At 45.9% G+C, this 15,929-nt stretch overlaps 1 protein-coding gene across 4 annotated transcripts in view; it reads left to right on the top strand.

Moving 5' to 3' along the window:
* LMF1 (lipase maturation factor 1) overlaps positions 1 to 15,929 on the top strand; it is a 126,258-nt gene that overhangs the window by 8,055 nt on the left and 102,274 nt on the right. For 2 of the 4 annotated variants that reach the window (XM_072982888.2, XM_072982887.2), the window contains exon 3: positions 4,946 to 4,956. The exons of 1 other annotated variant lie outside the window; for it this stretch is intronic. In XM_072982888.2, the coding sequence (XP_072838989.2) occupies positions 4,946 to 4,956 (11 nt within the window). Of the gene's footprint in view, positions 1 to 4,945; positions 5,015 to 15,929 lie in introns of all 4 variants that reach the window. One more of the 4 variants, XM_072982890.2, reaches the window with a different exon arrangement.

Raw genomic sequence — 15,929 nt, forward strand, 5'->3', positions numbered from 1 at the left:
GAACCAATGTACTTGGTGGGGTACAGACCAAACCCCTATGGACTGGGTGTCATTCCTGCCATTTTGGAGATTTTTTTCAGCAAGGGAAAAAAAAAGCACAGATCAATTTGTGTATGTCTATACGGGAAAAAGCCTCGGCAACATTTTCCCACTCTGCAGCTCATTTCTATACAAGGCCGTTCTAAGCTTTCAACAGAGTCTTATCTCCGATCGCTGATCGGAGATAAGAGCAAAACAGAAAAAAGCTTGCGACCTGGGTGAACAACCCATGAGGACAGCAGCGGGCTTATGGGTCAAACATTCCTCAGCAGTAGCAGAGATTTTCCAGGTGATGGTGCATACTAGAATTTGTGGTGTATGAGAGAGGTTTAATGGCATCGCTATCATTTATGAAATATTCCTCTTTGCTTTCATGCCAAATTGTAAAGCCCTTAATGGTTTGGGACTTTGCTACCTCTCGGAGTGGCTTTCCCTAAGGTTGCCTACCTGGGCTATCCATTCTTCCCAGACTTTGTGCTTATTACGGTGATTGAAAATACGAAACACTGTATTTCCAAACCAGCTTTTGATTCTGCTTTTACTGAATGTAGCTCTTTTGTTATTCGTTTAGAGGCTCCTTTGTGTGTTTTGATTTCCATGCTGCTTTTGGTCTGGTGATCTTGTTTTAATAATTGTTTTCATCGGATGCCTGTTTTTAGACTTTGCCGGCTCTTCCGAGTGACTCTTTTGGAGAGGGGAAGAAGCAGGAAATGCATTTTTTGTATGAATGATTCCCGCTGCTTAGAAACACAACCGGTAGGAGCCCGTGGGAGGTGGGCTGGACTAGGGTTGGGTTAATGGCAGTCTGGGATTAAAACCCTAGCCCCTCTGAAACTGGAACACCTCTTAGAATGAAAAAAGAGAGAGTCGTTTTTAGCAGATGTTTTGGCGATTTGGAAATACATTGTGGCCACCAGAAGTTTGTGTTGAGTACAATTTTTGTATGACAATGGTGCTTCAAGGTCCTTTACTGGTTCTGTTTAAGGCTGCAGTGTAGCAACCCCTCCATGGAAAGATCACAGGAAGCACAAACAATCATCTAGGACGTCAGAGTTTGCTCTGCTCATACCTGAGATTTCCAGATCTGGAAGAAAATGTCATGTCAAGTCCCCTCCTTTCTGGAGATGAGGCTCCAGAAATGTTTTGGTGAAACTGGGCCGTTCATAATCTGGCTGGTTTCCATCGGCAAATCTGGCTTCCGTTCTGGAGCCCAGTGGATTTAAACCAAGTTTTTTTCCCCTAGTTGTGGAGGTGGAAGCCAGAACAGCTGGCCTGGCCTGGCCTTGCATGGAGACCCCTGTATGGGCTCGATCATGTCCTTGGTGGTATATCAATCCACCTCTCCAAAGGGGACATTTCAACCTTTGTTGTTATGTTTCCCAAGTCAGCCCTGGAAGGGTCTCCCTTCCGACCCATCTGGAGTTAGCCTAGTGGCGTTGCAATGGGAGTGACTGACGTCAGAAAATAAGTTTTCTAAGCTCTCCGAAGAGGACGATGGAATTACAAAGTTGTACTGGCGGGCCTTTCCCCTAAATAGCCAGCATCCTGAAGTTGTTGTATTTATAACATCATCTTAGAACTGCAGGGCTGGAAGGGACCTGATAGGTCATGGAGTCCAGCTCCTGTCAAGGAGACCCTGTGGGGGATTCGAACCCCCAACGTCTGGCTCCAGAGACAGAGACCTAAACCCCTGAGCAGTTCAATTGGGCTAAAAGAATGGATCTGGGACCCCGAAATTTTCTCATTCAAATCCTGATGGGGGTTTTCATCTCCCTGGAAGGCCCCGGTGGTCTTCCCTGCCCTCTCCGAGGCTGACATGGGCCGACCGCCCCCCCAGGGCCGTTCTCCCGGCCACGGAGCCAGGCGTGGTTGCCTTCGAAGGCTCCGTGGCATTTCTAGAGACTGGATCCAGATGAAGTTACTGGTGGGAGGTCTACCTAGACAGGGTTTTTAACTCCAGCCCCGTCGATGCTAGTGAGACGCCACTCCAAAAAGCATCACTTAAATCCAACTCCGCATGGGTGATGGGATTTGAAAGTTATTTCAAAATCTCTCTCTTTTTGAGAAGTGACGCCATTTTGGGAACAGCAACAGTACACTTGACTTGCTAGAGGTTTTCCTTTTGGAAGATGAGAGGAAATCTCTTTTTACCATGAATGACATGCTAATTAAAATTATATTTTCTTTTTTTTCTTTAGCATTAAATGTCAAGGATACCTTTATATTTACCGTCATCAGCCATGGTGTTGCATCCTCTGCTTTTCCCCCCTCTTCTTTCCCCCGTCCGTCTCCTTGAGGAAAAAGAATTATTCGTAGAAACTTAACCCCGAAGTTAAACGTTCTCAAGGGGGTGGCGGCCGAGAAGAGGGGTTATCTATCCTTCCTGTGCAGGAAGCTGATTCTAGCACCTCTGGCTGATATTATGTTGTCGGGGGGGTGGCGGTAGACGGGGAACGAGGGGGTGGGTGTATCAGTTTCAAAGCATGCTGTGTGCAGCTGATGTGACATATTAATGAAGCAAAGATTAATACCATCTGATGCAGTTGCGGCTTTGCTTTACAAGCCAGGGCGAAGGAAGCTAATTGAAAAGGCGTCCCCCCATTCCCGAAATTATAACTTAGTGACGGCTTATGTCAGAAAAGAATCATTTGCCTCCCGTTCTTGAGCTGCGTTTGCTGTGTTTCCATACTTTGGCTCTCATCATGTAAAGATGAAACGCCCGTCTGTGGGCTGGGGAGACCCCGCAGAACCTCCTGTCGGCGAAGAGAAATCGGGGCGTTGAGAGGGAAAAGACGACAGCAATTTGGAACGGTTGACGATATTTCAGCGCTTCAGCATATTGAGAGCCCTAGTCTTAATCATATTAATGCAGCTTTCCAGAGCGGCCAAAGCATGTCACATAAGGTTATCTGTTGGGAGTCCTACTAATGGTCTTGTGAGGTAGACCACTGGTATTATGTGTGTGCATGTGGGCCTGGTCTCTGGGTGTCTGTGTGAATTTCGTTATATACCGTATTTTTCCGTGTATAAGACACCCCCGTGTATAAGATGCCCCCCCCCCCACTTTTCTAATCCAAAATTAAGACATCTAAGTGGGGCTTAGCAAGTGTAGGGGGGAAAGGGATCAAAGTGCTGCAGGATGGCTTTGATCCCTGCTTTCCCCTCCACTTGTTTTTGTTCTCTCCTCAGCTTACATCCGTGTATAAGATGACCCTCAATTTTTTGTCTAAAGATTTTAGACAAAAGTACAGTCTTATACACAGAAAAAATATGGTGCTCACAATGACAATAAAATAAAATTTAAAAATTAACCCTGTAATATGGGCATAGAAATGGCAGGATCGCAGCCTCAACGCTGATGGTCAAAGGGAGAATCAGACTTGATGATGATGATGATACCTAGCTTGGCGAGTCATTCCACGGATATTTCGAAGTGGTAACAGGGATGTGGGTACATTTTGGGGTCTGATTCCCAAATCCGAGTCCTTGATACCAAAACTTGAGTCCTAGACCCCAAGTACGTAAGGCCCTTATTAAAAACAAGCTTCCCCCCCTCAGAAAAAAAGAGAGGTGGGTGGGCTCCAAGTCACGAGTCAATGGAAAAACAAAACAAAACAAAGCCCAAGTCAAGTCACTCGGGACTTAAGTCCAACTTAAGTCCCACGACTCGAGTCCCTCATCCCGGAGTGTTCAGCGGATTTAGGTTTTAGCTGACAAATTAAATATAGCACAGCCGACAACGACAGTGGAGCCGTCTGGATGGTAAAATAGGAGCGTTTGAGGAAATCTCGTCATATTGTGCAAAGCTGGTGCCTGAGTGTCGTAGAGGGAAAATAGAGAGGACGTTTCTGGAAGTTCGATCTCATACTCTTGCATTCAAAAGGAGAAAAGGGAGACGGAAGCCGGACGCTTTAGGGACACACCGAGATGTGCGGTTTCTTGGCCATCTGGATTTTCCTCTCGGTGTACAGTGTTGTGTAAATAGTATCACGATTCTAGTCCTCACATCCAATGGCCTGGAGGAACACAGTAAACCGTGAATAACCCAAGAAAACGAACAAAATAAAAATTGGATGGGATACACTTTCCTGCACACGCATGAGTTGTGGCTTGTGTGTAACAAATCACTGGGACTTTTGCCCTCCCTCTCCTTTTAAAATTCCTTTCTTTTATCGAAACCTTCTCCTTAGTTTTGGAAGGGGATTCTTCGGGCCGTTCTTAAAAAGATTGGGGACGACAATAAAGTGGACCGAGAGTAAAAAAACCCAGCTGAGTGCTTTCGTTTACTACCGCGGTAAATGCGTTTCCTTCTCCGCCCGCCCCCACACCGAGTCCGCTGTGGGATGCCCGCAGCTTAGCAGCAGGCAACTCAAACCAGCTGCCGGAGATGTTACTTAAACCCCGCCGAAGCACTTTTGCCTTAAGAGTGTCTCATAAATTGAGGGTACAATTGGACAGGGCCGCTTCACTCCTGACTGAAAGGAAGATCCTTTCTGGATCGTGGTTTGGTGTTGCTTTCATTTTACAGATTTGCTTTTTTGGGGGGAGGGGGAATGCTCGACGATTTTTAAAAAACGGATTACTGGAATGGTTAAGGGGTGCCAGGGTTCAGAGTCTGGGGCTCTTTAACAGTGTAGAAGAAGATTAAATAGGAGTCCCATTGGCCTTGTGGTGGAGGGAGGTCCAGAACAGACAGCCACTCTGTTTTCCCGAAGCAGGGAACCGATCATCGCAAAGTGAAAAAAACCTATTTAGACCATCGTCATTGTGAAGTGGATTCGTCGTAATGCGGGGTAATCATAAAGTGGGGCATGACTGTACTGCTCTAACAGTTAGGAAGTTTTAAACCTTACCGGAATCTTTAAACCTTACCTTTTTAACACGTTCCCTCCCTTCTCTTTTGCAGGTATTCCTTTGGTAAGTGAGCCTAGCTCAGAAACACCTCCGGTAGTTGTATTTTTCATGCGCTTGTTGGGTATGTAATATTTTAAACTTTCCCCTCCTCTTCTGGCCCTTCATTTCCAGGGAGGTTTCTCTGTTATCTCAAAGGATGTTCTCTGTTATCTTCTGCGTATGAGGGTGGGCTTCTCACCTCGGCAGCGCCGTGTTGGTGCAATACCTGGGGAGCGAGTGTGGAAATGGGGTTTTGCAGGAAGGCCACTGGAACGCTAAGAGAGGGAGACCGTAGCCGAGCCCAGGTGGCATAAAAGGCAAGGGGCTGTGAACGCACAGCGAAGTGAGCATGCCAGGTTGCCCTCTCCATGGGCGTGCTGATGCTTTCAGCATGTATGTAGATGCCGTGTACCCTGGAATACAGTAGGACTGCAGTACTTGTGAGGGACCAGTTCCAAATCCTGCCCCTGCAGATACCAAAAAGCATGGATATAGAAAAATTATACAGTAGGATCACAATATCCACGGGATACTGCAGGTCTTCAAATATTGGAGAGACTCATCATCCTCATCATTATCATACAGGGGCAAAAAAATTGAAAAGCTTGAGTAAAGAGCCAGGTCTTTACTTTCCCCCCTGAATCTAAGGAGGGACGGAGCCAGGCGCTCTTCCCCAGGGAGAGACTTCCATAATTTAGTGGCCACCACTGAGGAGGTCCAACTCCTAGCAGTGGATTTGTGGGCCACTTCTGGGGTGCCCCCCTGTTGTTGTTGTTGTTGTTGTTGTTTAGTTGTTAAGCCGTGTCCCCATGGACCAGAGCACGCCAGGCCCTCCTGTCTTCCACGGCCTCCCGGAGTTGGGTCAAATTCATGTTGGTCGCTTCCATGACACTGTCCATCCATCTCATCCTCTGTCGTCCCCTTCTCCTCCTCCTGTAGCCTCCTAGAGTTTGGAAAAAGCTACTTATTTGGACTGCAGATCTCAGGATCTCTGGGAGAGTCTGGAATTTGTAGTCTAGATCATTATTTATTCCAACTTCTGACAGGATACTAAGAGATGTCCGGGGAGGCTGGCAAATCTTTGGGTCCGAAGCACAAGCCCGAATTTTTGGTACTGTGCCCCAAATCTGCTGACAGTGAGTCCCTTTACTTAGGCCCCCCTATCTGGAGATGGTCATTCCATCTGTTTACCTTAAAAAAACATATGAGATCCAAGCTTAACCCATTCTGTTAATCGAACCCCTTTCTACACAGCGGGATTCCTTTCAGGATGAGATGCTTTTTTTCTGAGTTGGGGTTAATAATAGGGTAATATCCACAGTCTTGTTGTTGTTTTTAAATTGTGGAATGCAGGAAACCCACAATATTTTTGTTCCATTGCTTCTGTGGGACAGTGGCATCTTGTCGTCTTCTGTTCATTGTTGTCCGACGGCATTTAAATAATGCTGAGTTTTGGGGAAAAAAATCCTCCTTTAGCGTTCAGGACGGCGTCCTTCAAAGCAGCGCCTGTCTCAGCAGTTCCTGCTCTGATCTTTTGTACGCGCCGAGCCTTTCTGGTCCCTTTGCAGGAAGTGTGGGACTTTTTAAAAAAAATGCGGAAAAAAATGGATTGGGTTTTGTTTCAAACAATTTTAAAAAAGAGAGAGAATAGTGTCTTAAAGCTTCCGTAGTAAAAAAATAAATTGTACATACTCAAGTGTCCAAACGAACATCATTGCGTGCTTGATGTATAAATATCTGTACCTTAATGTTTATACGATAACTTACAATATATGGAGAGTCTTCTAAAGATTATCTCTCTGAAGCAAGAAATCATAGAATCCTAGAACAGTGGAGTTGCAAGGGGCCTCTTAAGGCCATCCAGTCCAACCCCCTGCTCAAGGCAGGGATCCAAATCAAAGCAGATCGGAGAGATGGTGGTCCGATTTCCTCTGGAATGCCTTCAGCCTTGGAGTGTTCACCACTTCCTAAGATAATTAGTTCCATTGTTGTACTGTTCTAACAGTTAAGAGGTTTTCCCTGATATTCAGCCGAAATCTGGCTTCCTGTAACTTGAGCCCTTTGTTGGGTCTCCTACATTCTGGGCTGATCAAGAATAAATCCTTCCCCTTCTCTGTATGACAACTTTTCAGGTATTTGGAGAATGTTATCCTATCTCTCCTCAATCTTCTTTTCTGGAGGCTAAACCTGCTCATTTCTCTCCATCTTTCCTCATAGAGCTTGGTTTCCAGTTGCCTGATTATCCTTGCTGAGAAAGACCAAACTCTTTGCTTGACCCTTTTCAATTTTGGGAGCCGAAGACGCTTAACAGTACCAAGAGAGAAACGTAATTCTCAAAAATCCTCGATGTGTTTATTCAAAGTCTCTCAACACGTTTGGGAATCACCAAAACCCTTCACCATTTAAGGTTAAAACAAGCTCTCTTCATTTTATTCTGCCAAACTGATCCACCATCTATGTGGTCTGGAATATCATTTAGGAAGAAACCGGCGGTAGAGAAGTCTCTTCCCTTTGAGAAAAGTGTGCTTTGATGTTTGTGGATTTTCCCTCGAAAGACTGCTGTGTTGTGTGTCCAGACGTGTGTGAAATTCTTCCAGTTTAGCCTCCCCTTGATGAACTACATTTAGGGGTCTGTAAGTAAGTCAGGTAGAACTGCCCTCCCTGTCAAACATCCCTTTAAAAGTAACTTTTGAAAGTGAATAGAGGACATGACTTCTTGTACCAATAAAGATGCCTTGGTTGTCCTTGATTTTCTCTCTTGGGATGTAGTTACAAAATGATCACAGGGAAAAGTAGTTTGTTATGTGTCCTTCCTGCCCACCAACTTCTGCCCCTTGGTGGTAGGGTCCCTAGCGTCATGATGCTGTGAATGCACATCCCTGGACTTTCCATTCCTGGGCTCTTAGTTGGCGTCAAAACTAAAATAAAAGCTTGTTTTTACATGCCATCAACTCCCCTTGATGAGGAGGACAGCCTCAGCTTCATCATTTTTGCTTCCAGAGAGAGATCGAGGAGAGAGTTCGGACTCAATTTGATCTAGGACCCCCTTTTTCGTCTTTCTGGCCATCCATAGTATACACAGAGCTCTCCTCCAGCACCAAATTTCAAACAAATCCTTTTTTTTAATTTATTTTTTGTGTGTCACCTTTCTTTACTGTCCCAGCTTTCACATCCATGCATGGTAACTGGAAATACAAGAGCGTGGATGATCTTGGTCTCCGTGGGACACACCCTGACACTTGATGATCTTTTCTAGTTCCTTCGTGGCTGCCCTTCCGGGTCTCCGTCGCCTTCTGATATCTTGGCTGCTCTCTCCCTTTGGCTCGATGGTTGAATCAAGGCACACACAATCTCAGGCTGCTTCAATTTCTTTTCATTGTCAATGCAAAAAGTTGACAATATACATAAGGTAAAACTAGGGCGATCGCAGGTGGCTTACGTGGTGTTCCTTACCTCGTGTTCCTGTCCTTTCTATAGCTCTCTTGTCCTCTCTTGTACATTTTGACATCCTCCAGGCAAAAATCCGTGCGTGCCCATTTTTCTTGGAAACATCGCGGATGTGGACGGTTGTACGCAAATTGAAAGCAAATAGCATCTTAAGAAGCGAGCTGCAGCTCTCGAAAGCTTGCCGGGGAAGCGGTGTGCTTTTTTTTTTTTTAAGTTGTGAATATTAAAATGGGTTGGGGAGATGATGGTGCCTCCAGGAATCATCACTGCAAAGTTCTTTTAAGGTGTGTTTCGCTGTTAGCTTTGTGCGTGTGTAATATTTTGTTTGCAGAAGCTGGACAGGCAGGCTGTTGATTGTTCTCTTGCTTGGAAAAACGTTTATCCCCGCCCTCTCTCTCTGCCTTATTAAATCTATTTTTCAAGCTGTCATTTAGAGCCGGCCCTTAGTGACGGACTCGGATGTTTACGTGGCCCCTGGACTCCGGAGTGCTTGTTTTCAATTGCACAAACCACTTCGGGCCAGCCGTTGTGAATTAAATACTCCCGGCGACCCTTTGCCCTCTCTGCTCTTAAATTCATGCTTTAAAAACAGCTTAATGAGGGGTTTACTGGCCCAATTGAAAGTTTTTATTAAAACCTATTAGTGTGCGAGAGGAGCCCGGCTTGAATGAAACAATTAGCCTGGAGCAAACCTCCTGCTCTCTTTCGCATGGCTGGCCCCCAGCCATGCCAGGTTCCCCCCTAAACTGTTTCCAGATCCGTCTTCGGAATCCTTGCGTGGGATTCATATCCTCCGGCTTAATTTATAGCTTTGTCTCATTCGCTTCCCCCCCCCCTCCCGACCCTGGTTCCCAAAGATCTTTGGGGTTTTAATTTAATTACAAGGAGCAGCCATAGGCCTCACCCTCTCCCCAACTCTGCTGGCCGTTCGTTTGTGGCTGCGCATTAATGCTCAGGTTGTGCAGCTTTCTATGCCATCTGTCTGTTTTTGTGGGACTTGTTTCTACCGAGCTCCTCGTAGTCGTTGGACAACAACAACAAAAAAAACTCCGAAAAACCTTGTGGAGGAGTTTGCAAACGAAACATGGAGGTTAGGACCAATGATTGTGGAAGTGGACTCTTTCCCAGGACATGCTCCGTGGCCCTCAGGGGTGTCCGAAAGACAGGACCGAGGTGAGAAGAATAATATCCTGTCCTTCAAGCCTTCAAGAATGGAGATCCATCTTTCCATGAACTTGCGGCTTCCCTATCCACCAACACTGAAATGTCCCTATGATTAAAAACCACCAGGGGTCCGTTGTCTAGCCCCAAAAGGTGACAGAAATACAAGTGTGGGCGATACCTTTTATTGGATCAATAGAAAACTAAGTCACTAGCAAGGGTTCATGGGTGAAATCTCTCTCCTCGGGCTCTAAGCCCACCTCCTTCATGGACAGAGCAGAAAGACTGTAGGCAAAAATCCAAAAATAGATGATACGTATTGGTGGGAGACGACCCAGGTTTTCTTGGGGCTGAGCCTCAAGGCTTGGAATTTTTACACCCTTGCTCTCAAGAGTGAAAAAAAGAGTTTTTTTTAAAAATTGCTTGAAACCACCCCCCCTTGGTGACATTATGGGACAAATGACTCAAAATATAAGTCTTTTGCTTCAAATGCAAAGTGTATTATTCTTATTCTTATTCTTATTGTTGTTGTTGTTGTTGTTGTTGTTGTTGTTGTTGTCAAAAATGCTTCTTTGGCAGGAAAGTCCCTTTTTCTTTTGCAAAATATATATAATTTCATAGATATATAATATATAAATCTATGAAATAGATAAGTAGATAAATAATAGATAAATAAATAAATGAATAAATATCCTAAAATGCAAAGGATTAATGACGAAAACACCAAAAAACAAAACAAACAAAAAAACACACCCCTGCTTGTCTTCCATACTTGGGGAGAACAGGTCCAAAAAAATCTTCCAGTCCTACCTGGAAGAACAGAATAAGTGGAGATTTGCAGTCCAGCTCAGCGCTGAAGTGGCATAGCGCCAAATTCTGTTGGGTTGAAGGAGTGGTGGGAGAGGGTGGGTGGTGGGTGGGATATATTAAAGCAGATCGGCTCTCACAGGCTACCAACCCACTTTTGAAATTCCTGCTTGTTGCAATCTGTGTTTACCCACCGCTGAGTAAGTATATATAATTATGTATTTTGGAAATGACAGAATTAAGATTAATTTAAATCAGGCAGGGCTGTTCGGAATCCTAGACGACAAAGTGCCGTTAAATCCACAAACAGCCACCCACACACACCTCCCATCCCAGATCGCCTGGGCCAAACGGTAAACGGGTTTGAGCAGGAAAAGAGACAAGAAAAGAATTGGAGTTATGTTATCCTCTTGCGACTCCTGTTTGCCGTTTCTGAGATGGGCCCGAGTCGATAAGTGTCCAGAAGCAGAATTATTATGGGATGTTGGGGGTGAGAGCATGAAAGCGAGGGAGAGATAACGAGATTGTTTTCTCCCAAGGTTTTGGCACCCACTTATCACTGGTTGGAAAAACTCAGACGAGAAGTGTTTCAAAGAGAAGTGGGGGAGAAGATCTTTTCAGCTGCAAATATATATCTCAAGAAGGGACCTATTCAGAGTGTTCCTAATTACTTTGCCGACAGACCATCGCTTGCACCCACGCAGGTGGTGCATTTCTGGAAAGCACCACTGAGTCCTTGAATCGGGAGGCGATCGCTCTCCGTATGCCGCTCACTTATCATATACACAACGGGAGCAAATCCTAGAGAAGAGGGAAGGTCTCCGAGCGCAGCTTTGCCTTCTGCCACGACCACCTCCGTTTGCACCGACCCTTTGCCAGGCTGCAAAATCTTTGCCCCCTGAAAAATCGTTTGGATAACGATTAAGCAATCACGTCGTCTTCTTGTGTGACCGTCGTTTTGAGAATAGGCTTCACTCTCAATATACTCTCCTCGTCCATCTTCTTCTTCGGGACCAAGTATATTTGGCACCAATTTATGTATTTTTATTTGAAATATTTTTACCCCACCTTTCTCCTTAAAAAAAAACACCCGAGGTGGCTTACGTCATGAAAAGAAAACATTTAAAGGATAAAAGCAGTCAGTATACAAATGTTTAAAAGGGATCAAACAAATGCCACAGTAAGAAGGGTAAACAGAAATAATGCTAGAACACATTCAAAAGCCTGCCTGAAGAGAAAGGTCTCCTCCTCCTTGGGGAAGGACAGCCAAGATGGGGCCAGCCTGGCCTCCAGTAGCAGGGAGTTCCAAAGTCTCTGGGAGCAGCCACTGAGAAGGCCCTGTCCCCATCAAATACAGCCATGAAATTATGTGTCTAATGAGGATTAAAGAAAACTCTTCTGGAGAAAAATCGTGATGAGTTAAGAAGTCTCCGTACACATGATCTGTTGCCTGCCGAATCCTGCGACTTGGCATGTAACACATGAAATCTACTGAAAGTTATTCGCTTACAGCAATTCCCTTTGAGAAATGATGGCTTTTGTGTGTAAACGCACAACAGGATTTCAGCCACTGTATCAAAATGGCTTCTGAAACTTGGTTGGGTTGAGTTGGATTTTACTTGAACAAGGAAAGGACATTCTCCGTGTTCCACATTCACAAAATTTCCTCCACATTTGTTGGGAACAAGCTGCTTCAAAGGAACAACGAAGTGTATCTATCTATAACCGATTCTATGGGAAGCCAAGAAATGTAATTTATTGTGCCGTTGACTCCTCCATATGTTAAGTATTTGGAATTGTATTGAGGCTCGGCAGCCTCTGTTGCTAGGTTCAATTTCCGCCGAAGGGAAGCATGTCCATATTTATTTAAAACCAGTAAAGCCATTCAAGGTCATTACTGGGGTTGTTTTCCTCCGGACGGACCAGTGACACCTGTAGGGTTTGGAGCAATGGAAGCCATCTGTGAGGAGGAAGTTGGGTTGCCATGGCAACTGGATCCCTCACAAAGCACCGTGACAGAAGCCGAAGGAACAGGGGGGGTCACCGAAGTGGGTGTGAAGGTCAGCAATTCTCGTTTGGTCCACCGTGCAATGAGTTTTTTTGCGAAAATATGCACAAGCTGCTTCCACATGTCTTCTTTCTCTCTTCTTTTCTGCTAAAAAAAATCCCCCTACTTAAAAAAAATTGAACAACATCCAACTGCTAGGGGGGACCGATGCGTTCCCCTTTATCCTGTCCTTTTCAAACGTGGTGGGCCACAAACCCTCCTTATCCCAACCTTTCGTGACTGGTGAGCATCTTGGCTGTAGAGGATGGGCGCTGTAGGACATCACATCAGGGGAAGTTTCCTGGAGGGGCCTCTGACGATGGACAACTGCACAAAATCCCGAGTGTTGCCAAGATGGGCGCGAACCACCGATTTTTGTGGTTCGTGCCGATTCGTTTTTCGGACGAACATGTTTGACATTTCCCCACTGTGCCTCCTCTAGTGGGTGTCCACTCAGAGGGAGCACCCGGAAGAGGTGGGGCAGGGAAACTGAGGCACTCCCTCTGAGTGGGCATTCACTGGAGGAAATGGGTTTCGGAAGCACCGAAACCTATTCGGCTGTAAAAACAAACAGGCAGAAATTGCCGGTTCTGCAGTTCGTGCCCATCTCTAGTCCCAAGCCCAGGGGCTCCATGGCTAATTGTAATCATCATCACCATCGTAGAACTGCTGATCTGGAAGGGACCTTCAGGATCATGGAGTCCAACCCCTGTCAAGGAGGCACAGTGGGAATCGAACCCCCAATCTCTGGTTCTGCAGCCAGAGACGTAAACCACCGAGCTATCCAGCAGGTCTTGCATGATTGTTATTTTATAAATTTCTATGTGCTGTCCTGATGCTTCCAAATACATGGCAATCCCAAGTATAAATGACCTCCAGAAGGTCCCATCGTTACCAGCACGATTTAGGTCTTGGCAACTCAAGGCTGTGACTTCTTTTATGGGATCAATCCATCTAACATCCCGTTTTCCCTCTTTTCCTGCTGCATTCCACTTTCCCAGTATTATTGTCTTTTCCAGTGACTCTCGCTCTCGATTTAGGCATTTTTGCTTCTGGAAGAGAGTTCAGGCTGTTATTATTAATTTTTTGGCTGGATAGCTCAGTTGAGTTGTGGAGCCAGAGGTTGGGAGTTCGATTCCCCCCATGGTGTGCCTCCAGGGAGAGAAGACCCAGCCTGGGTAGCCTTGGGCCAGCTGCACACAGTCCCAGGGCGCCCCCTAGTGGAAGGGAATAGGAAACCACTTTTGAGTACTCTATACCTAGAAGGGATCGCCAGAAGTCAGAATGGACTTGATGACATGACGGACTTTCTATTCCACCTAAAATCCAGTAAGCTCAAGGTGACACGAGGCTCTGCTCCTCCTTGCTTCTTCCTCACAATAGCCTTGTGAGGTAGATCAAGCTGATTTTCTCTATCAGCTTGCCCTGGGTCACCTCGTGGGCTTTCGTAGCAGAATAAGTCCTAATCCGGTGCTTCAATGGCAACACCACATGGGTGGGATTTACAGAAGTGTTGTTACATATCCATACATCGGGTCAGCTCCTGTTGGACTCAAGAGTTGAATTTTACACCAGCTGGAAAGTTCATGATGAATGAAGGTGTCATATCCTCGTACCTGTTGCCAAGAGTCTCTGTTCTTGGGGTTTCAGCTTAACTCCCATACCTCAGAGCTGTTAACACTTGGACGGGATCCCAAGCTAGCTTGTATTCATCCTGTCTCGAGCAAAAAACGACGGCCGGTAATTAGCCTCTCCACTGCTAAACCCACCTTTGAAGGTTTATCACTGCTCCATGGCGTCCATGTGCCTAGAAATCTATGGCGGCTCCATGCTTCTCAAGGAGCGAGCTGCAGCCGCAGAGATGTGGTGACCAGGAAGGGTTTAAAGGTGGCCCACGATGCGTGGCTGGTTTTGTACAGAGTCGTTCTCTGCAAATTTGGAAACCCTGATGAGAAAAAAAATATATAAATCAACTGGCCTTGCCTGTCTCCCTTTGGTCTGGCGGTGAGGGTCCTTGGCAGACGTCCAGCTCTCATGTCGGGTGGGGCCTCGGGACAACCTCCGTCTGGAGGAGGAAGACCGTCGTGAATGAGTCTTTGCAGGATCCGTGCACGCGGCGGATCTTGCCTGCCACGCAAAGGGTGTACCATCGGCAGCAACACACTTATCTTTTGTACATCGATCCCGGATGGTGTTGCGTGCCCTTTGGGTTTCGTATCCAAAATGCCAAAAAAATAAATAAATCCTTGTGTCTCTCCTCTTCCCTCTGGGTTTTGAGATATTCAGACAAATGACCGCTTGTGTTTGTTATCCATGCTGTGATTTCATATAATCAATATGCACTTCCTGATATGAAATTTGCCAGAAAACGTTATTATCTGGTGCTGGGTTACATAATTGACTTCAAAGCGCTCGGCGTGGGCAAGATAATTGGAACGCCGAGCTCTTTCATGGTGTAATTATTCATCCCGAACCCTCTGCGGCTTTAAGATTTGCTAATAAAGCATGTTCGTTTCCTGCACCCCTTCACGCCCTCGGGGGCTTTGTGGCTTTCTCCCCCTAGCCAAGTTATGCGTCGAGTTCCTCACCAGCCTTCCCACTCCACGGCGTGTTCTCTACGTATACACGGATGCGTGCAGCCATTTCGGTAGAGCTGGGAGCGTCTGAAGCGGGCGAAGGATCTCGCATGACGATTTTGCCAGCTGCTGTAGAGGCCTGGAAAACCTGCAGCCTCAAACGGTTTCGGAGATATTATTGCACATCAGAGTGCATTATGTAAATCGGGGGGAATTAGAATTAGCATGCGGAAAGCAGAGGGGTATAGACGGACGAGACCCAAATTGCACTCTGGAGTGGTAACAAGATCTTTGTTGCTCAACTTTTTTTCCGCTTCCTGTCTTAGGAGACGGATGAAAAATCCAGAAACACAGATAGTTCTTTAGCTAGGGTGCATTTGCTATCTTTCACCACTTTATTTACTGGTATTTTTCCTGCCATCCAGACCACATAAGCTTTGTCTCTGTAATTCACATTTTCTGTCTCTTCAAAAGGCGGATTTATTTTGGGTCCTGCTTGTTTGGGCCTGTGGCATTAGCGCTGTGGTGCTTTTGCGTTGAAGTGGCACCGGCTGGAAGCTTTCGATTTGCTGTCCATTTGAAAACTTTAGAGATGTTACGATGGACAGATTTTTTTTGTGGGGGGAGGGGCATATTTATTAAAAGATTTGATGGCTTTGGTGCAGAGGTGTGGTTTTCCTGGAAAGTATTTTTCTTCTTCTTTTTAAAGGTGAGGTTTGGATGCGAATCCCAGTAAATGCCCTGCTCTTCTCCAAGGGTGACCGGGAAGAAAAGGGCTTGGAATTTTTTTTCTCTCTAACTGGAAAAGCCCAAAGACAGAATTAATACGAATCTGAGATCTTCACAAGGATGGTGTGAGGATTGGGGAGGGGGGCAAGATATGCACCCCTGCATGAACGCTGGGAAGATTCTGGCCAACATTCTACTCAGGAGCACCTTTGTTGAAATGTTTCCACATA

This window comes from Pogona vitticeps, chromosome 13, assembly GCF_051106095.1.
Source record: "Pogona vitticeps strain Pit_001003342236 chromosome 13, PviZW2.1, whole genome shotgun sequence".
In the NCBI taxonomy this organism is placed as follows: domain Eukaryota; kingdom Metazoa; phylum Chordata; class Lepidosauria; order Squamata; family Agamidae; genus Pogona; species Pogona vitticeps.